This window comes from Ochotona curzoniae, unplaced genomic scaffold (genome assembly GCF_017591425.1).
Source record: "Ochotona curzoniae isolate NIBS_2020 unplaced genomic scaffold, NIBS_Ocur_1.0 contig_1071, whole genome shotgun sequence".
Lineage (NCBI taxonomy): Eukaryota > Metazoa > Chordata > Mammalia > Lagomorpha > Ochotonidae > Ochotona > Ochotona curzoniae.
In genome coordinates this window covers 7,540,436-7,563,278 of record NW_024464939.1, presented here as the reverse complement: position 1 = coordinate 7,563,278, position 22,843 = coordinate 7,540,436, and the positions used below count along the sequence as shown (strand labels likewise).

At 40.6% G+C, this 22,843-nt stretch overlaps 1 protein-coding gene across 2 annotated transcripts; it reads left to right on the top strand.

Annotated features, from left to right (window-relative positions):
• The first annotated feature begins 1,443 nt into the window (after positions 1–1,443).
• Positions 1,444–17,137, top strand: CA2 (carbonic anhydrase 2). 2 transcript variants are annotated; one of them, XM_040993663.1, is made up of 7 exons: positions 1,444–1,576; positions 2,690–2,887; positions 10,327–10,445; positions 10,895–10,987; positions 11,960–12,022; positions 13,479–13,634; positions 16,742–17,137. In XM_040993663.1, the coding sequence occupies exons 1-7, from the start codon at positions 1,543–1,545 to the stop codon at positions 16,859–16,861; spliced, it is 783 nt and encodes a 260-aa protein (XP_040849597.1). In that variant the 5' UTR covers positions 1,444–1,542; the 3' UTR covers positions 16,862–17,137. The 2 variants fall into 2 exon arrangements, with proteins under 2 accessions (XP_040849597.1, XP_040849607.1); XM_040993673.1 differs by lacking the exons at positions 1,444–1,576; positions 10,327–10,445 and having other exon boundaries at positions 2,840–2,887.
• The last annotated feature ends 5,706 nt before the right edge of the window (positions 17,138–22,843 follow it).

Genomic DNA, 22,843 nt, shown 5'->3' with positions numbered 1-22,843 from the left:
GCCGTGGAGTGTTAAGTGCAAGTAATATAAGTAATGCTTATTATATACTGGAAGTCGGATGCAATCCTACTAACTGTATCCCACCTTCCCAATTTCAGCCCTTGGAAATCACAAGGACCACAGTACATAAGCCCCTGCCCCTGAGTTGGTTTTGTGGTTGTTGGCTTGTGGCAAAGCACCTTCTAAGACGAGCATTTATCTCTCCTTCCTTCCAAACAGCCTGACGTCCAATCCGTCGGGGCAGCTGATCACCGTAAGGTGCTTCCAGCCCACCACAGCCCTAGGTGTCCACGAAAAGGTTTTCTCTGAAAATCAGAAAGGTAAAAAACCAGATTCTAGGATAAGGAAAACCAGATTCTAGGATAAGGAAAATGTTTAAATACACAGCATTAAGCTGATCGTTATATTCATGCAGCTGGAATATGTGTTTGTGAAGGCAGGAGTACCAAGGGCACATGCAAGTCACAGTGCTGCCTGGCCTTCCTGTTAAATTCTGGATGATTTCAGACCTAGTGTAGGTGCAAATTTCCTTTGTCAACCAGGCAGAGTTCTCTCTTCTTTGGAAGAAATATTCTTTTTTTTCTCTAAACAAAAGTGCCCTCTACGTTATTCGTTTTAGTTACGTCAATCGGTGCTTCAGTGGAAAGTCTCTTCCCCAGAGTTAATTCTGTAAAGAGAAGGAGGAAGATAGAGGGAGGAGATGGGCACTTGACTGAGGCCCTGCCAGGGTACCCCAGGATACCATCTCGGACTGCGCAGGGCAGAGGCGCGCTCCTCGCTTTATCCCACGGCCGGCCGGCGGAGGGCGCGAGGCTCCCAGCACTCGGCGCCGCTCGCTCCCCCGCGCCTCTTCAAGGACCGTATCCCTATTTGCCCCAAGGTCATAGCTCCTCACCGAGCTCGCCAGCCCCAGGTCGGGGACGCGAGAGAGAGAGGGAGGCCTCCGACTCGGACACCTCGGCACGAGTGCGTCCGATGGAGCCGGAGTGGGATGGCTGTGAGGCCAAGGACGCGATCACAACGGGGACTGGAGATGAAGGGCGCCGGGGGAGGGCCCGGGTCCCGAGCCGTCCGCGCCGCCGCGCCACATTCGGCGCCCGGGAGGGGGATGGGTGCGCGTCAACGTTCCGCAGCCCGGGCTGGGACGGAGGAGCCGGGCCGCCGCCGCCAGCGCGCACCAGGGCTCCGGACCTCGCTGGCCACCCTCGCACGGGGGGCCCGAGGGGAGCCGGGTGGCGTGAGAGGGGCGCCCAAGCCTGACCGACGCGCGCCCTCCGACAGGACCTTGTCCCCGCCCTCGGCTCCTGGCCAGTCCGGCCCGCCCCCCGGGGCAGGGAGATCACCTCCGCCCGTCACCTCCTCCCTCGTCGCTCAGGTCCACCCGGGGATCCCTCCCCCCGGGCCGCCCCCGAGCGCAAAGTTGGCGGGAGCCTATAAAAGCCGATGACGGTGCGACCCGCGGACACAGCGTGCCTGAGCACCAGCAGCCGCCGCTAGACCCGGCGCAACTCCCACTCTGCCCCGACAGCCGCCGGAGCGACCATGTCCCATCACTGGGGTTACGGCAAGCACAACGGTGAGTGCGGGCGGCGGGCGGGGGCGTCCGGGGCCGCGAACCCCCGGACCGCGCCGCTGGCCGGCCGGCCGGCGTCCCTCAGCGCCTGCACCTGCTCTTGGCCGTGGCCGCGGGCGGGCGCGGGAGGCTCCGGTGCGCACCGGGGATGCCCCCTTCGCCCGGCTCCCAGGCTCTGTCGAGGAATCCGCGCCTCCACAGGCGGAGAGCGCAGGGCCCGAGGGAGGGGACTCGGAGCGTTTCCCCCCTGGATCTCCAGCCGGGGCCCTGCAGCAGTGAGGAAGCGGGGCAGGGGTGTAACGGCATATTTTAGCAGAGAAATCAAGGGACCCCTCTTGCTGCTCTTCTCCTCCTCCCCCCCCCCCATCAACACACACACACACCCTACTAGGCTACAGATCCACCTGTGGTTAAAGCTTTCTGCACAACCTGGTGTGGGGCATTTTGTTGAACCGAGTTTTCTCGACTTTTGACGTTCCGGATGTGGGTCACCACAGCCCAGGCTGTATTCTGTCCGCCGGTCAAGGTTGTCCCAGGCGGCAGACCCCAGAAAGATGCACGGGGAGTGAGAGGCAGGGCGATGGGGAAGGCGGAATGGGGTGGGATTTGGGGCGTCTGGGGAGCGTGGGGGAGTCCCGTGTGTTCCCGTGTGACTGTGAGCCAAACATTGAGAAAGCTGGTTTGCCGAGCTTGGGCAACGAGGTTCTATCTTCTCATTCATCGCGCTGCAAGGGACCCTAAGAGGGATCTGGGCTTGCTGCAATGGCGTTGTGAGTTTACTGAGCCCCAATCCCAACCAGAAGGCTAGAGGACGTGTCTGTCCAATTTCAAAATCGTTTAATTTCAGTGAAGGGACCCCGAAATAACTCATATTTAGGGGACACTGGTTAAAAATTTCTCATGTGTGAATTCTCATTCTGGTAACTTCATAAAAGCTATTTCCATATGATTATGTTACTCTGTGACAAGTGTGGAAACTGAGACACAGAGTGTTTTCCTAGAGGGTTTTCTGCTACTAAGTGGCCGAGCAGGGGGACTCCTTGGGGCTCCTTTCCTGGGGGCCTGGGTGTACACGGCCTCACCCTGCGGGATTCACACACTTCCATCTCTCCCCAGGACCGGAGCACTGGCATAAAGAGTTCCCCATTGCCAACGGGGAGCGGCAGTCTCCCATTGACATCGACACTCACGCGGCCAAGCATGATGCTTCGCTGAAGCCTCTGCAGGTGTGTTATGAGCAACCGATTTCTCGGAGGATCATCAATAATGGCCACTCCTTCAACGTGGAGTTTGATGACTCCAACGACAAAGCAGGTCAGTGTTTAAGGCATAGTGTATTGGGGGAGGGGTAGTTCGTTCAGAGCTGTTTCCCAGCCTCAGGAAAGAAGCCAGGAGCAGGGTGGGAGGAGGAAGTCCATTTCTACTAGAGTTTATTTTCTACTCTACATTGCTATTCTTCATTAGGTTGAAAAACTCTGAGAAGTAGGCTAATTACCTCCAGTGTCCCTAGGCACTTTCTCCTTGGTAAAATTCCTCACTTCTATGGCGGGCTTAGAGTAACTGGTGTATGCCTGTGAAAAGTAACAAAGGTAAGATTCCATGGCAACCAAAGTCAGCAACCGAATTCTTAAAGATTCTTTGTCTTGCAGAGTGCACATCTACCCGTCACAAACTATTTACTAATGAGTGTTATCTAAAAAGCAGTAGGGAGAAAAACATGATGAAAATCTGTCTACCTAGAATGCTGACTTTCTTGGAAGGCTTCGTCAATAGTTCTTGGTATTGGTCTGTTGTGATGAAGGTTGGTGGAGTATCTTGGAGTATAGCCAGAAACTCATTCCACAAATTAATGTGTTAGAGTTGGTGGACATATGTGGCTCATTATTGACAAAACCAATTACTCTAACTTACTTATAATAGAGCTGTTTACAGGATGCCAAGTGAATGCTTCTTTTCTTCCTATTTAGAAACCGGAGAACAATCCTATTCCGACACAGTAGCTGCCGTTCTTGCTCATTACTTGACTTAGTTGCCAGTGCCCTATTTTCCCAAGCACATTTCCTTTAAATGTCTAGACAGATTGAAATGGTGCTACAGTTCCATGATGTTTGGTGCTGGCGCGAGTGGGGGGAGTGTAGGACAACAAAGGAGAAGAGACGGAAGAGGCAGTCAATAAAACTGCACGACCCACAGTATTATTTTTGTTGTATCATATGGAATTATTACCATTAGATCAAGTTGATTTTTCTAACAGCTATGCAATATATTCAGTCCAGTTTTGAAAAAAAAATAATTCTTTCTTCACCTTTCTGTAATAATTGGGACTCCTGGCTTCCTGAAAAGGATGATTTTGGAAGTCCCCCAAGTGGGGCAGAGGTTGGAGGTCATCTGAGAAATGTTTCGACCTTGTTGCAGCAATGTCCCCCACCCGAGGGTGACACACACCCTCAGGTTCTGGTGCACATCAGCACTGAGGACATCGTCCCTAAGGGACTCGGCTACTTTGCCTCCACTCGATTCCTCCCACTCACAGAAACCATGCTCACATGATTAAACAAAAGATTTCTCTTTTTTTTCTTGTGAGAAATTCTGTACATATGTAAAATGGCAAGTCTTTAGATATTGCGCTTGCAGAAAGCATGAAGCAGAACTTCATATTTAGATATTCCAAAATTTAAAAATGAGGTGCTTTCATTCATAGCTGTCAGCTTTATTTTTTAGTCATAATGGAGCCATTTTTTTTTTGATTGTCGAAAGCTGAAGTTTATTAGGGGTGTCAGACTTTATAGATTGAGAGTCATATGGGATAAGGAAGAGGTATTGACCTTATCAACAAAACCCATCAACTGTTTCTATACTTTTGTTTGGAACTCCTTTTATTCTGTATATTCCACCAAGTGTTCTCATACAAATGATATCCATTTAGTTATACAAATGGTACACACTCAGTCATTCTTATACAAATGACATCATATCAGTTATACAAAAGGTATTCATTCGGTGGTTATACAAATATTGCCAATCAATTGTAATCCTCTGCTCACTGACCTTCTAGGATCACAATATCCTACAAATCCCTCTTCTGTGTTTTGTAAAATTAGGCCTGAAAGATGTATCTAGGGGGACATTTTTTTTTCAATGGATGAGTTACTTGGCAAATTATATACCTCACTGGATGCTACATAGAAATTTAGAGCAAACAGGAAACAAAAATCTGACATGCATTCAAAGGAAGCAATTCCCTTACAAAGAAAGGGATGATGAAAGAAATTTGAGTAACCCAGTACTGGGAAGTGGAATTCAGCAGGCAGGCTAGTGACTGTGATCTGTGAGTGAGGCCAGACGTACCAGGACTCGGGAAGGATGGTAATTTAACCTCTTAGTTTTGGTGGCTTATTTTGTTGTGTTGCTGTGAGATTGGAGGAAAGATCAAAGCACTTAGTGCAGGATATGGCAGTCCCTCAGTAAATGACCACTGTAAGTGTCATTACTCCACAGTTCCATTGCCTTAGTAGGCAATTGCTTTTGTTCTGCTTGTCTTAAGATAGTTGCAGAAGCTATTACATTACCTTTATGATTACTTTCAATCACTTGCTGTCATTGAAAAATGTTATTCTTAATTTCAAAACATGCTTACACTATTAAATATGTACTATCTATAAATGAAGTTATTTTACTTGCATAGTTATGTGTTTTGCTGCGAGTATATAAAACTTTTAGACTAAGTGTCTTTAATACACAGAAGTATGTCAGGTTTTTAAAATGTTTAACGTTATGTATAAGCTACATGTTATCTGATTATCCTTCAGAGAATTTGATTCTAATTCTACTTGAGCGGTAACTAAATAGAGCTAATTGCATTTATTCAATGGTTTCTCTTGGTGAATACTGTATGCATGGATAAGGAAATTGATCATGGTTAGGTGGTGCGACAGAGTAAGAATAGCTGATTTAGACAGGAGTGCCAACCCTTATCTTTCAGGATGTGTGTTTGTTACCCATCTAGTGTCAATACAAAAAAAGAAATTATGCCAATTGAATATATGAAGAGTTAAGCAACATGAAGACAAGAAGGATGTCTGGTCCTTTCCCTTTCATTCCCCAAGGAAAATGATATGGTGATCATAAGACACTGGAATCTACTTCGATAAGGGCAAAAGGGTGGTGTTCCAAGTTCTATGGAAACCTAAGGGAGACTGAGGTGTTGACCCATGTGAGGCAATTTAAGAGTAAATAAAGAGTGTAAATAAAAGTAAATAAGGATCATGGGGGTGCCAGAAGAATTTTTATGTTTGGGTAAGAGTCTAGAAACAAAGGGAACTAGGAAATGAGTTCCTAGTATGCACTTTAGAAAGCTAAGACATTATGAAGTCTCTTCAGAAAGTCTGCAGAAAATGCCTAGGAAAAAATGCGAGGTGCATTTTCAAATATTGCATCAAAATACAAGTAATCCGTTAATTCTGCTTTTCTGTGAACTTTGGGAGTGCCTTCCTCTGCTAAGGAGGAGAAACGTGCTCTCCTTGGCATGAGAAAGACTCCCTTGGAGTTTTGCCAATGCCTCTTCCACATTTTCAGTTATTTAGGTCAAAGATGTGGATATGTACTTGTATTAAAATGTAGGTCTTAAGGGCAAATACATTTGCAGAATAAATTTTTAAAAATCATGCTATATGAAAAAATAGCCTTTGGAACTGCTTGTCCATTTCCATGATATTTACAGCGTTTAAGGACTTCTCATAGAATTAGATTTTTTTTCAACTGTGTCTTAACTGTCAATTTGCATCTGTTTCAGAACTAAGGTATTAGGAACTTAGCTCATTGAGTTTATTGCTATGTTAAGCTTGAGAGAATTCTTTTAAAATGTGGAGTTAAGAGGCTTGGATTCAAGCTCCCATCAGTTATCTAAATTCCTTTACATGTAAGCCACCTTAACTTAATTAGGAATTTGCTAATCCTGTTATATTATTTTAATTATTGAAAAAAAATGTTTCATTGCTTGGGATGTATCTGGCAGAGAGTAGTGGTCAAACTCTTAACTCCTGCTAATTTTTTGAGAATTGAGTTTAAAATGTTCTTGTTTTATTGAAAAGTTAGGGGAAAACATTGGAAGCTGATACCTAAATTTTTGGACCAACTCATATGAAATCCTCTTGTCATTTCTGTGTTTTGGAAATTCAGATATTTATTAATCTGTGAATGTAGGCTTAGCAAGAGAAAAATTAGGAAGCAGAATGAGTTTGTGTTTGTTTCAAGTGGATCTTTGTCAGCATGGTACAATAGATCTTCATATAAGGGCACTGCTTGATTACCAGGGACTTAGTTCTGGAGCTCTAGAATTTTCCCTCTATAGTCATCAATAGCAAATGGAAGGTCTTGTCTTGAACATGATAAATAGTCTCAGCAGAACCCTAAAAATCTCGAAAATGGACCTAAACATTACAAACCCTATAGTTGATTATGTTCTCATCATATGCACTTGCTTATAAACTGCTGTGTATTTGCTGTCTAAACCGAAACTTCTCTTCTCTTGAATTTTCACTCATTTGCTCTAGTAAGAATGGCTGCTAAACATCTTATAAAAGAAATGCAATATGGCCATCTTTTTCTGTTTGTTTATGTTGATAAATTCAGGATTATTGGTAATGGCTGACAAGTAAAACAATAATGCATGCTTTAAAATTTTCAACTATTAATAGAGAAAGTTGCTCAGCTCATGAAAATATGGGATTTTCTATAGAATTATTCATATGAATGAATTACAATTTGACAAATAATTTTAATTAGGATCATTAATGGGAACATTTGTTTTCATTGAAGCAAAACTATTCAGAAGAATCTGTATTTAGGCTATAAGGAAGATTATTGGCATTCACTAACATCTTTAGTGTGTTATTTGAGTGCTTACTTAAGAGGTAATAGCAACATACTAGAAAAAAATTTAGAAATGCCAAATTATCAGTTTCCAAGGTGTATGAGTAGTCTGACTTACTTCAATCTTATTAACTGTCTTTTTTCTTGCAAAAAAAATTGACAGTTTCCCCAACCAATGTATACAGAAATAGTATTCTGTAACGCTGTATGTTTCCATGTATGTGTGTATACAACTGATGACAGATGAGAACTGAAATTGACTGACACACTTGATGTTGATATTTATATTGAAATTAAGTTTTGAAATTCTTAATAAGACATTAACATAGGACACATCCCTGCAAGAGCGTGCTTCAGTAGACAATGACTCATTGTCTCACCAAGGTAACTAACATGCTTAGTTTTTGCAGAGAAAATAAGCAATAACCAGTTTCTGCTGTTTGGAAAAAGGATTATTTTACAGTACAATTACAGATTTCATGTTTACTTTAGAAATGGCATGTAGTAATTGAAATAAATATCTGAGTAGATCTAGGAATTAGCATAAGCTCCTTACCTTTAATCAAAGCCTTGTCTGTTTCTTAAAAAGACTTGCACTACCTTATTAACATTTATAACACTTTTGAGAAGCTTCATTGCCTAAACTCCTTGCTAAGAGCTTAGTGAGAAACAACCAATGAGTAAAAGACTAGAAATGATGCTTTCTGGAACATTTACGTTTTGAAGATTTAATAATCGTTCCTACGCTGACAAGTGTCTAATCTTCACAGCAACAAGTTTTACTTTAACATGGCCAAAACAGGTATCTGGTCATAATAGATTAGCTTTGAATGTGTTTAATCATTGAACACAGAGTACCCTTCCTTTTTTTTTACTTTTCAAGTTTTAAAATAAAAGCTCATACATACTCTTGACAAAAGGGCTCAGAAACCAGTAAATTAGGACACCGTTTTACAAGTCTGCAAGGGAGAGAATAAGAACAGGAAATAATAGTAAGCCTTGTTATCATCAAAATTTAAGAACTTGGATTAATGTTATGACACAGTAGGTTAAGCTGTTGGTTGTGAAACCAGCATTTACTTACTGCAGGGCTAAACCAAGTCCTGCCTGCCCCTTTTGCAACCTTGCTCCTGGAGCAGGTGGTGGCTCAAATATGTGACCTCATGTGGGAGACCAAGGTGGAGTTTCTAGCACCTGCCTTTGGGGAGTGAACTAGTAGCTGAAAGATCTTTTTTCTGTCTCCTTTTATCAATCTGCCTTTCAAATAAGCAAAAATACCTTTAAAATGAACTTTAAGGTTTTGATATGATTCTTGATAGGATACACTTAGAACACCAATTCTATCAGATGCTTGAGTGTTTTATTTAATTAGTCTCTCTACTGGATAGAAAACAGATTACAAATGGGATTTGCTTCTTATTAGCAATCAGTTGATTACTAACTTTAAAGACCTATAAGGCTTTTTAATGATAATTTATATCATAAATGCATTTCACTTTTAAGAGTACATTAAAACTGGAAATTAATGTTTTTCAAACACCTATAGTATTAGGGACTAATATTCTTTCTAATAGAATTATTAGATGAAAATAAACTTTTGGAATAATTGTTTTTATGTCTTAAGAGTGATATCAAAATACATCCAAGTTCATGTTTCTTGACAGATCTACAAAGGATACCATTTTTTTTTCTCCTAGTAAGGCATAACTAACAGCCAGAGGTATCGAGAGCTATTGAGAAACCCCACTGCTTAAATATCTTCCATCCAGTTTTATCTTCTGAGTAGATAAATATAAGTATTGCTACTTAGGTGAAGTTTACTTATGTGAAGTTAAGCAAGCCAACTTTTGTTGTATAGACCTTGTCTTTTTGTTTTGTAAAAGCAAAATAAAATTGAGATTATTATTTTATGTAAGTATAAAACCAAACTAATAAAATAGTGACATATGTTTTAATTCCAGTACTAGAGAGACAAAATTAAGTGGCAAAACTCAACTAATTCTAAGAGGTTTGAAATATTTCCGTCAATTCCTATTATTATGTATAAATAGGATTAAAAGTTTTGGAACAATGTTGGGGAAAACTGTGATTTCCCGTGACTTGCCTCTGCGAAGACCCAACTTGTAAATTATTTACAGGTAGTTTGAGGTATTGAGTAAAGTTACATTAATATTAGAACCATGGGGAAATACAACTGAAATTTGAAGTTTTGCGAGATAACAAAGCACAATATCACACCACATTCGGAACTGGCAGGTAAATAAGTTGTGGAGTAATAAATTGAATGTATGCATTCCATAGCGGAGGAAATGAAGGCTTAAGAGGTATGGTATAAATGTTTAAGAGGATAAAGCTAAACAGCAGCATTATAAAGACAATTAGATTTTACATGTGAAAATACCAGGGGAATGCTTATTACTTCACAAATTTTGCTATGTCAGAACTGTTCCAAAGGTTAGCATGGGGGCATTAGGGTAGTCTTCCGGCCCCCGCAGGAGAGAGGTTTGGTTGTGCATTGGACTAGCACTTTGGCTAGCAGTTGCATGGTCACCTCCTAAATGATCCACAGAGAAATTCTTAATGAAGTTTGAGAGTTCCTCTGTCTTGACCTAAAAAGCCTCTGAAGAGCTCTATCCTGCAGTCAGCAACCAGGGACTAGCAAGGCATCCACCCTCAGCCGGCACCTGGGATAAGAACTGGGTGAAGCGCTCATGTTCACACTGTGGCCTCAACCTGAGTCTGGATTGAATTTTCACAGAGCAAAAATGTTACTACAGGCATACCTTCACGACTACAGGATAGGCTTAAGATCCTAATCCCGAACAGGGTGTGTAATACACACACGTACCAGCGTGTATTACGTACTGTGTTTTCTATTCTAGTGCTGAAAGATGGGCCTCTTGAAGGCACTTACAGGCTGATTCAGTTTCACTTTCACTGGGGCTCAGCTGACGGGCAAGGCTCCGAGCACACTGTGAACAAGAAGAAATACGCTGCAGAGGTGAGAGGGGCTTCTTTTGTTGTTCTTTGCAAGGGAAAGTATTTGCGAATGACTAGCATTAATTTTTAAAAAACTTTTATACATTCAGTTCACGCTAAGTGAACTACTTGTTTTACAAAGCTTCCCATATGTATCTTAATCTCTTTAATTATGACATTGCAATCAAGGCTACAAAACTTCATCTAGCATTTGCAAAGTGTAAATGGATTTAAAGGGAAGCATCCTGTTAACATAAATCTATCTACGTGTAAACACACATAGATATATGCATTTCTTTGTTTTAAAGGTATTGATGAAATCACTTTGGTTGAGTCATGAATGATTAGCTTTAAAGTAAAGGCTTTCATTCAAAATGGGCTACGTCTTCACTTTCTCTAATAACCTTTAGTAAAATCCACAGGCTTTATTGTGTGAGTTGTTCATTGTAGTTTTGTTTCCTCTGGCATTAGCTTCACTTGGTTCACTGGAACACCAAATATGGGGATTTTGGAAAAGCCGTGCAGCATCCCGATGGGCTGGCTGTTTTGGGTATTTTCTTGAAGGTGAGTTGATGGCCAAAACTTCCTCACCCCTACTCCCCCAACATTTTCAAGGATTGACTAGACAGAGCATGCATCAGAAACAGAACATTCTACAAACAGAACATTCTGCAAAGGAATGTGGGGGAATGTCTTTGAAGTATTTTCAGGCTTCCATCCTCCTGCCCCTCTGCCGGCAGCAGTGGAGATGGAGGGCAAATATCTAGTTGAATGAAATCGATAGATTCTGTCTAGATGTCAACTGGAGAACATAAAGTGATAAACTTGAAAGGACTATTTGGGTTGGCTTGTTTTCAGTTAACCATACGTTGGATAGAGCTATTTCATGACAGACACTGCTAAAGGAAGGTTAAGTTGTGGAGGGGTGAAGGGACAATGATAATAGTGGATAATAGTGGAATGGACGAAAGGGCAATGGAGAAGGGCAGGCCTGAAGCTTTATGAATGGAAGTCACACATATTTATAAAGTCATCCAAGGACAGCACAGAAAGGTAGGTGAGAAAGCTGTTCAAAACCCATCCCTGAGAACCAGACAATACAATACCCATAGGACAGTGTAAAATTATATAAACTATAAGGGAAAGAGTCCAGAGAAATACACGAGGATGGGGCACATAGAGAAAGCCAGATGAGATCTTTTTTTAAAAGAAAAGGCAGTGCTGTTAAGTCCTGCAAGGGATTTAAGTAAAGTTATGCACTTGAAGGGCATCCCGGGGCATGTGAAGTTTATTGGACACATTTAAGAGGGTATTTTCAGGGTGCCAACAGGCAACAAGTCAGGGGCAGGTTGCAAATTCAGTGAAAGTCTGGGTGTCTACAGGATCATAGGTCATGAGTCTAAGGATGGTGGACAATCATGTACAAAATGGTCGATTTCGTTTCATTCTCTGTAAATGTTGTGTTAGAGCTGCCTAAGTCTAAAGCGGCCTTTTGGCAGCTGAGTCACAGATCTTGCCTGTTTTGTTTTGCTATAGATTGGGAGTGCTAACCCAGGCCTCCAGAGAATTGTGGACACACTGAGTTCTATCAAAACAAAGGTAAAGCTGATTTTTTTTTTTTGCTATAGAATTAAATACCTATTTTTAATACTCTATTGGTTATAGAAATTTCTTTGGATCAATCTGAATAGCCTTATTATCATGTGGCTTTGCATAGGCTGTTGATAAAGTAAAAAAATGTTTATACATTTAACCAACTTTTCTTTTTCTATAAAACCTGGTTTTAATTCTAACAGTAAGGTCTTGCTTCCTATCATGTGAATATCTACAGTTAAGTGTCAGAGAATGCCACAACTGCTGAAAGCACATCTGGTCAAATTATTCAATCATTCATAACAGGGAAAATGTGTTGTGTCTTTACCACTTTGCTAATCCAGCAGCCACAAAGTGAACAAGATGAACAAAGCCCTGCTTTATGGAGTTTATATGCTGGCCCCTCTTTGAAGTCAGCCATTCAGCGTCTCTTTGCAACCTAGCTGTGTTGAGATCATCTGCTTAAACACTGCAGTTCCTTCCAGTGATGTGAAACTGCGGGGTAATCACAACAGTTCTGGCTTTAGAAAGCACATCCTCAGAGATGCTCATCCTTCACACCTCGCTTGAGATGTTGGGATCATGTAGAATAAAGCTTGCACCACTTCATGCTCCTGCTCTCTCTTAGGCTAATTCTTTTCAGTTCTCAGTAGTCATTCTCAAATGACATAGTTTTTTTCCCCCTTTGCAACCAGCTTGTCACTCTTGTATTTCTTTTTGCATCAGATGCTTTAAAAGTGTTGTGTTCAGAACTGAATGCATTTCTTTAGCTGTAATCTAACTATCAAAGAAGATAGCAAGGTTGTCACCCCTTCAATAGTATACTGGATTTCTGTTAAAACAAACACTGAAAATACTCAATATGATCTGTTAATGATTTTAATTTATTAGGACTAAGGTAATGTTTTATAGAGAATAAAATGAGAAACACATGGAGAAGAACCATTGGATCCTTTGAAACACTTGGAAGGTTGTATTTAAATAAATAAGCACCATATTTTCATCTAGTTTCCTAGGGGATTAGTTTTTCATAAAAATGTTTATGGCTATCAGAGAAGAATAAGCCTATTTAGGTTCTATGCCTTATTCTTTGAGCATATGGCATTTCTTTTTATTTTTTAAAGATTTATGTATTTTTATTGAAAAGGCAGATTTACAGAGAGGAGACACGCACACAGGTATCTTTCATCCAATGGTTCATTCCTAAACGGTCGCATTGGCCACAGATCAGTTGATGCAAAACCAGGGTCCAGTAGCCTCTTCTGGGAGCAGGCCCTGAGGACTTAGACCATCTTCCACTGCTTTCTAGATCATAAGCAGGAAGCTGGATTCAAAGTGGAACAGCCAGGACGTAACAGGTGCCTACATAGGATGCTGGCATTTGAAGGTGGATGATTAGTCTGCTGAGCCACTGTGCCAGCCCCAGCACATGACACTTCTAACTGATTTCTTTCTGTTTCAGGGTAAGAGCGTTGACTTTGCTAACTTTGATCCTCGTGGCCTCATTCCTGGAAGTCTGGACTACTGGACTTACCCAGGCTCACTGACCACCCCTCCTCTTCTGGAATGTGTGACTTGGATTGTGCTTAAAGAACCCATCAGCGTGAGCAGTGAGCAGGTCAGTTTTCTAATGAGAAGTCAGTTTAGAGAGGTCAAGCATTTATTAAGGGCAGGAGAGTTCCGGGGCCACACAAACGTGAGGTTAAATCTTCCTCCTGCTTCTTTTACCATGGAACACCATTCAGTAGATGTTTATTACTAATCATATTAGGTAGTTTATTTAGTCTGTAAAACAGGATTGAATGAGAAAGGTGTCTGTAAACTTTTTTTTTTTTTGTCATTTGAAGGAAACATATAGGTATCAGTGATAATCCCCAGCTTATGCTTCACTGTCTGAGAGCTTGGTGCAGTTTTGTTTCTATTTAAATCCTGAGAGAAAAGTTATCCCTTGAGGAAAAGTATGTATCAAAATTCTAGTGGTATTCAAGTGTTCAGTTCGACATCCAAGTCACTGATGAGTATTCACCAAAGTGGATGTGGATGAATTTCTTCCTAGAGTGTCTCCTAGTCGTTAGCTGAATTGTAGGATCTGGACATTTCTAAATGAGACCCACAAGATCTTGGATCCTGAATAATGGCAGAGTTAGACTTCAACAGTCTTGAAAGTAACTCTGAGTGGTTGTAATGTGATTATCAGAGAAGTATAGAGCTTCAATGATAAGTAAAGACTACATTGTCCAAGTTTCTCATTTTCCTGACTATAATTGTGTCAATAAACATTTAAGGTTTATGAAAAAGTTTTTTCCACTCACTATATCACAGAATAATCAAATTTGGGAGCAAGGATTCTATTGTTGAGTTTTCTTTTAATGTACGAATTTACAAATACAGAAGATGCTCCACATCTTTCTTAGATCCATATGTAACTGGAAATTAACTTGTACTATATCAAAGCAGGCTGGAAAATACAGTATGGTTGACTGGTGTGTGACTTGAAAATTGGTTTCTTAACATTTGAGCAAACTTCCTGAAATCGTCACGTGACATTACAATACCACTTCTTATTTGTGTATATAATAATTGAGTCACAATTTAAACTCTGATTTCTTCCTTCACCAAGACCAATCTATATTGAATTCCGGAGTCTTCCATTGAGAGCTCTTACAACAAATAGATTTATTGTCAACATACACACCCATACATACAACTACACCTATGGGTAAGGGCAATTGAACTTACACCGCTAGTCTTTGTACTTTGTATTTGCCCTTCAAGTGCAAAGTGGTGCTAAGCTGGAACTAATAATTGTGTATATTGGTAAACTGCCAATGTCAGTGATATTTTCCAGATCATATCACATGGAACCTGCTGGTAAGGGCATACTTAGCCCAGAAAGTCAGAACTTCCTTACCCAGTTAAGGAATGCATCCTCAAGGCGGTTGCAAAAGCAGTTTTGGCATCATGTATAGCCACAGCCTGCGTTTGAGGAGAAAAGGAGTAGTTCTTCCATTGTTTCTCTATGAGCAGAGAGTTTCCCTGAAGATACCTACCTAGCAAACGTCTCCCATATTCATTAGTGAGAATTGTATCTCTTTATTGCTTCTAATTCAGTCTTCAGCAAGAGAAAGTGGTCATTACGGTCAGTCAGGACCTACAAATTTAACCTGTGAATTTAAAGTTGGGGGAGGGTGCCTATCTCTGTTAGTGAGAAAGTGTAGGAAGGATGAATGTTCAGTAAGCATCATCAATGGGTTTGTTACATTTTGCTTCCATTATTTTGTATAGATGGGTTTTTAACTCTGATGCTACAATAATAAGTTGACCAGTTTTAGAATAATTTAGTAGGTCGAATGGGGGGTAGAAATCACTTAAACTCATGCACTTTATAAACAGACTCGTTATTTCAGGTTTTTGGGATTCTGTTGCAATGCATCAACCCTAGGTATCTTTATAGTCCCTTGAATTGAAGTACTAGTCAGGAATGTTTACAATAGTTGACATAATTCAAAGCTGACATTATGTAAATGACAGAGGGAATGTTATTGATCAAAAGATATCAGCTCAGGTCTCTTGGTTCTTGCGATTCTTTTGCTCAAACCATTGTTCTTCATTTAGATCAAGTCTTGTTTAGAAAAAGAGAAGTACTACTTTGAGGGCTACCTGTGTCTGATTGTTGGGTCAGGAAAGCAAAGCATAAAAGGGAATAAAAGCCAACCAATGACAAGAGTTTTGGATCCCAGAGGGCTGTTCCTCCCTGTGTTTCTGCATATTTGGGCAGACTTGGCCCACAGAGCCTGTGGATCCTGAACCTCTGACTGTTACTTCAATTCAAGGGGACTGTTGTCTTCCACAGCTAGAAAGCAAAGATTTAATTGAGATTTATGATTTGTTGTTTTAAATTTTGAAAGTATGGTTTTGTAGACTTTGAGTATTTAATTTAAAATTAAAAGAAAAAAAAAGCTTTCTGACAATGTCTTTCAAAATGAGTCCAATGCTTTGTATATTTCATATAAATTGTTTTATAACATTTACACTTTCATAGAACTTTTAAAAGGCAAACAGAATGTGTATTATGAAAAATACATATGTATGTACAAATATTTTCAACAAAATAAGCTTATTTTAATTCCATTTCCATGAATGAACCTTCCCCTCCCCCCCTTTTTAAAATTAATTTGGAAGGCACAGTTACAGGGGGAGGTGGGGAGAGGCAGAGAGATCTTCCATCGCTTGCTCAATCCCCAGATGTCTTCAAGGGCCAGGCTTGGGCCATGGCAGAATAGAGGAGTGGAACGTTTTCTGGTCTCCCACATTGGTGCAGGGGCCCAAACATGTTCTCCCAGGTCATTGTCAGGGAACTGGATTAGAAGTGGCAGCACCCATATGGGATGCTAGCTTCACAGGCAGCAACTTAACTTGCTATGCCATATACCACCCCCAAGTTTTTTTTTTTTAAGATTTATTTTTTATTTATTTGAAAGAACTACAGAAAAGAAGAAGAGGAGGGGGAAGAGAGAGAGAGAAAGTGAGATGCCATGAACTTTTGTGAAGTACCCTCATATGTGATTATACATGTAGCAAAAATCAAATTGCACTTTGGTGATTGATTCAGGGTACCATAAATATTGGGAAATGTATGTCAAGCCAAGCCATACTGTGGTAACAAAGGCACAGAGCGAATACTACTGTGAAAGTTTACTTTTAAATGTTTTACTGTGTCTTTAGATGTTGGGATTCCGTCACCTCAGCTTCAACAAAGACGGGGAACCTGAAGACCCGATGGTGGACAACTGGCGCCCAGCTCAGCCGCTCAAGAGCCGGCAAGTCAAGGCTTCCTTCGCTTGATCGGCTCAGACCCAGAGTCTGAAGGATGAACTTCCCGATGTTTCCCTTTAGCTAAGCACAAATCTACCTTGGTGATTTGAAACCTGGCTGCGTTGGGCCTGGTGTTTCTGGACTCCCCCATCTCTCCTGATGTACTTACTAATAAAATGTGAAGAGTCGTACCAAATGTCACACTTGACAGAATGGCTGTGACTGGTTGGTGCTTTGCTTATGGTGTAGGCTTTCTGTAACAGAAACTATAATACAAGGAAGAGGAATAAAATACCTTTGTTTGTAGCACAGAGGGTGCTGAGTACTCCTAATTGTCCGCCGAAAGCTATTTTTGAAGCTTAGGAAAATAGAATGGATGAGTGCAAACTCAAATTGTGATATAAACTAGTAAAGGCAATCAGGTAAAGTCATGATTCTATGTAATTTAAGTTAGAGAAAGCGCACATTCATAATTTCAAGATGATACATTAAAGAATATCTTTAGAAAGTCTTATATATTTGTAGCAAAGTTATCTTAAAGATGAATTATGTTGTAATTCAGTGACTTTTGAATTCTAGAGATGTAAATGAAGTATTATCTGTAAAAATTGTTATAATTATAGTTGTGATACAGAGTATATTTCCATTCAGATAATATATCATAACTTAATAAATATTGTATTTTAGATATATTCTCTAATAAAATTCAGAATTCTATTCTGGGCTCTTTTTTTTGGTTATGCTGGGCAGTGGGTGATAATGGAGGGAAAATGTCTGCTTTTACAATCCATATTTATTCATTATTAATACCAAGCCATCATAAATGGCTTACTCATCATTGAAGGAGTTGCCATAAAAGGAAAAACACTGGAAATCGTTTGCTTTTTTGCCAAGTAGCACATTAAGCACTTCATGAGGACTTACTCATGCAGTCCTCCTGACGATCCTGTGAGGATTAATCTTGTAGAGAAAAGGAACTGAATACAAGCAGCAAAGCAGACGGGAGGGAAGGGCATGTGCGCTGAGTCAAGTGCTGTGGGAATAAAGTCCATTTTATTCTAAAAAAGAATCCAATGATACCCAAAAGTAAAAGGATAACTTGAGTTTTAGAAAAGGAAATGATAAGTATTATAGACAGATGAAAGTAAATGAAATGAAATGTTCTATTATGCTGTCCTTGACTTAGCTCTGTGTCTTGAATAGCATGTTTGGCCAATGAGTGATTCTAGACAGTCCATTTCAACACATAGCCAAGGAAATAAAAACCCTTCCTCATTGTTGAGAAAAATTTTAAACTAACAGCTTCAGCTGCTTCCCAAATGAATCATGCTAACTTTCATGTAGAATCTGATGATTGATTTTAAATCTTGGTTCTCTCCAGTTTCCCTGACTCGGGTTCTGGATATAAAGAGGTCTCCAAGGTGGGCTGCCAGCCTCTTGCTGGTACTTACTGGTGGTGAGAAACTCTCACACTAGTCCTCAGGGATGGTGCTTGGGTGCCTGCTGAGAGCCTTGAATCTGCAATGTGTCCCCTAATCCTTCTTGGCCTCTGTGATGGAACAAATGGTCTGGAGTGGCCCAGGCCCCCGATTTGCATTGGCATATATGGGATCATCCGGTCTTTGCATCATCTGCAGCTAAAGGCTTCTCTCCACCATTGCCTCTAATAGAAAGGGTTGTACTTTGATTACGGCTGTGGTGAAGGGTGAATATTGTTTCTAGAAAGACACAGTAAAATCTTTGATCAAGTGAGAAGGATCAAATGGGGTGCCCATTCTTTTCCAACTTGGGTACAAGTAGGTGTCCTTTCTTTTCCCCAACACCTAAATGTGAAGAAAGAATAGGGTAGGTTGGGAGGGGAGGAAGACACCAGTTCCATAATTTCTTTGCTTAATTCTCTCCTCCTTTCCTTCTTATGTGGTGTCAGAAGAGGATGACGGTACCTTCTCCCTGTATGATAGCAATTTCCCTTGTAACTTCCCTTCTGAAAGCAATATTAAGCAGGACTTTCTCCCAGGCCATGGCAGCAGTGAAATGCACAGAGAGCACCTACTTTGCAAAAAGGCAAGAATGAAATCAGTAATATCCACATTCTATACTGCTTAGTTGGTGTAAATTCAAGAAATCTAACTTGTTTCTCTTTTTTATTCCTTGACTGTTGTTGGCAGGTGTCTTCATTGTAAGTGACATATTTGTATTAGCTCTTCAGTGTGTTTGACAAAAGCTAGCATCATCAGCTTTTCATCTACTGCTGATAGCAATTGGTTGTATGAAATGAAACAAAAAGTTCTGAAGGTTCTAATACTGAAAGTACATAGTCTATAAATAGACCATTACAAAATTTTCTTACAAGTCTTCAGAAAGTTTATGGGAAATGAGTGTTCAGAAAAAGATTGCTGGATTTCAAATGTTTGCCCTAAAATTGATAAGCAGTTTCATTTGCCACAAAGTTTTGGACATACCCTTGTGTGTGTGAAACCTTGTGGATAGAGATGGCCCTCCTGTGAGAATCCCGTTTTGGCTGGAGGCTCCATGTAACACAAGATTGGATTCTGCAGAGCAGACTCATGTTCCCACCATCAAGGACTTTCCAGATGCCTGAAAACAGGTTTAGGAACACAAAGGGCTCTCAGCCAACACAGATCTTGAATTTGCAGTCAGACCGTTGGCACACTGCATATTCCAATAGGGGCTCCCGAAGTCTGAGGCTTTCCTACATGTGTCTTAGAAAGAGGGCTCTTTCCCCAGCCACCACATTCTCTAACAGTAGTTATCATTGCCTGAGATTTCTCTTAGGAAATGTTTCTGGCTTGTTTGTTCAGAGGCCAATGGACACCCCTAGGTCTGTCCAATGTTCAGTCACTACGAATTTTTTCCATTTTCCCTCTCTTCATTCGCACCACTTGGGCTTCTGCTTTCCAAGGGGTGTCAAGTGTCCATGCTTTAAATGTATCTCAGAAACTTCTGGCAAGAAAAATGATGCCTTTCAGCTCTGAGACCTGTCCCTGACTTGTGCAGAATTTCAGAAAGATTTTTGTGTATACACACATACGATGTGCACAATGACTGGCAACATGTATGTTTATTTCTGATGTAGAAGATACTTTCTATAGGGCTATCTTGGTTACATCACCTGGCTTCTTCAGCAGCCAGTCCTGAAATCTTCTCCAGCCACACATTCTCAAAAATAGGGCCAAACTTCCAGTATTGCTCAACAACGTAGATGTAGCTGCCACAGAACAGAAGTAAAACTTTTTATCACACCCAGTGTAACGCCTACATCCCCACTCACCAGCATGTCCTGTCTCATACCAAGGACTCTGATTCCCTTGCTTGCTGTCCCTTGAGCCTCCCTGGGCCAAAGTGTTTCTTGTATTTCAAACAGAGGCATTTAGTTCCACCTTGTCTATATTCTCCCCTTTCATTTGCAGACTCATTCACTTAAGGACACATAAAAGTGAGAACGGATGTGCACAGACATGAAGAGACTCGTATCCAACCATTGTCACTGTACTGTATGTTGGTACAGGATACCTCAGGCCAACTCCTCTAGTTGTAAGATCTACTCTCCAGAAAGGTGGCAGGAGAAACATAAAATTATTCTAGTGATCATTTTTAATCCTAGCACATTTGCAGTATCACACTCTGAACATAGTGAAATAAATAATTTTCATTACAACTGAATAGTTGCAGGTTCAGAGCGGCTGGACAAACATTTGAAAACTGCACCAACAAATGTAACATAAAGGAACTGTCCATCGAAGGTTCGTGTTTTTATCCTCTTTGTTGTGCAGCATGCAGTGTGAGACTTGGCGAGTCAGGGCCTGTTCTCTGATTGTGTCCGTTGTTGTACCGTAAGCTTAATTTTTTAAAAGTGAAATGTAAATTACTGCTATGCTGTGTGCTATTTTGTTTTTCATTCCTTCCCTGTGAGCTAAGCACAGGCAAATTCTGTACAAAGCAAACAGCTACCACTGTAACTTAAAAGACTGATAGGATCTTAAGCAAGATTGTGGTACCAATGTGAATTCTATTTGAGGATGGTAAATGTTGTGCCCAATAAAAATGGCTGCGGAATTTGATTGCCTATATTTAATGTCTGGCTTTTTGTCCCATAGCTGCATGAAGCCAGTTATCTAATCTCTGCAGATCTTTTTTTTCTTCTCTGTGAAATAGTGATGATATTACTAGGAAATACTCAGAAGTAAGAGCTATTATTTATAAGTCACTAACAGGGACCTGAAATGAAAGGTTATTCATATTAGTCTAACTAAAACTAACAACAATAAGTAAGTATGAAATGGTTGAAGTTTTCTCATTTGCTTCAAAGTCTATAAAGTTCCTTTGCAATCAGAGAAACCAGTCGTTTTCTCACAGCATTGTCTTTTGAACAATGTGTTGAAGGATACATCTGTATATTATACATGTACGCTATGCATGTATGCATATATTATATGTGTATATAGCAATTCATAATTTATTTGAGGGGAAAAACAGTAGAGACAGAGAGTTTCATGATGCTTTGCTCTTCAAGAATACACAATGGCCAGGGCTGAGCCAGGGCCGCAGAAGGACACAGAGACTCAATCCAGGTTGCCCTTGTAGGAGGTAGGAGTTCAAGCGCGTGAGCCATCATCATTGTCTCGCAGAGTCTGCATTTGTGGGCAGCTGGAGTCAGGATTCAGACCCAAGAATCTCACTCAAGCATTCCAACGTGGGGTGTAGCTACCATAACCTCTAGACTAGACATCATCTCCCAAAAGAAGGCATATAAATATTGAAAAGATTTGTTTATTGATTAATTTATTTGAAAGGCAGAGTTACCGAGAGAGAAAGAGATGAGAGAGAGAAATAAGAGTGGAAATGTTCCACCCCTCAAATGGCCACAAAGGCTTGGGATGGGTCATGCTGAAGCCAGAAACCCAGAATTACATCTGTGTCTTCCAGGTGAGTGACAGGATCCAAGTCCTCGTTCTATTTTCCACTGCTTCCTCACGAACATTATCATAAACCTGGATTGGAAATGGAGCAGTGGGACCCAAAGGGGCTACAGAATATATTTTAAAAATATTTTTATTGGTTGAGCAAGTCATACCTGAGATCCTCCTGATAAAACCTCTAAAGTGTTTCCACTAATATGGACAAGGCATTATTGCACTTAAGCTCCAATAGTCAATATTCCCAATTTCACCTCCCTCTTTCATGTTTCTTATTTTTACAAGAGATGATTAGGTTAGTTCAGATTCTCATTTTTGTTTGTTTTACTCATTTCCAAATTTGGTGAAATTGATTGAGAGCACTTTTGTCAGTATATCTTGGCCTAATGTGACACAGAAAAAAAATCAGTGTCAGTTTTGAGAGAAAGGTCTTTCACACTTAACATTATGGTGAATCAGTGATTAACAGGTGAGACATTAGGATTCTTTTGCAGAAAAGAAGGAAGTGAGAGTGGGAAGTTCAGCTTTTAGAGTGTGACTGAGAGGCCTATATCCAACTATGTGATCATGAACGAGCTGCTTAATGAGTCATACCTGTTCCTTATTGTATAAAATGGAGTTGGGAATGCACTTTGAAAAGTTGATGTGAAAAGTAAACAGGATCATATATAAACAGTACCAGTGTAGTTTGGCTTACAGTAAATTCTCAATCAATGGCTGCTCTGACAAATATATTTAAAATAAGCTCTAAATTGGAAACAAACAAAACTGGGATCACACCTTACTTGAGGGTCCTTCTGTGTCTCTCTGGCTGGTCAGGTGGTGCAGGATGATGGACAACACAAGATTGGCCAGGTTGCTGATGTGTGATCACTGGCTCTGCTGCTGATCACCGTGAGATGACAGGGAAGACATTGAACTTCCCAGGGATACAGTTTCTTCATGTATTCATTACAGCTAATAAGGACATCTAGTTGTTAGGGTTCTTTTAAGAAGTTCAACAGATCATCTAGATAAAATTCTTAGCATTATGCATAGCTCATAGCAAATAGTCAATAAACGTTATGAAAAGTGT

Coding starts and splice junctions, on each gene's coding strand:
- CA2 (XM_040993663.1), top strand. CDS start 1,543: ATGTCCCATCACTGGGGTTACGGCAAGCACAACG. Junction 1,577..2,689: donor GGGTTACGGCAAGCACAACG/GTGAGTGCGGGC, acceptor ATCTCTCCCCAG/GACCGGAGCACTGGCATAAA. Junction 10,988..11,959: donor TTTTGGGTATTTTCTTGAAG/GTGAGTTGATGG, acceptor GTTTTGCTATAG/ATTGGGAGTGCTAACCCAGG.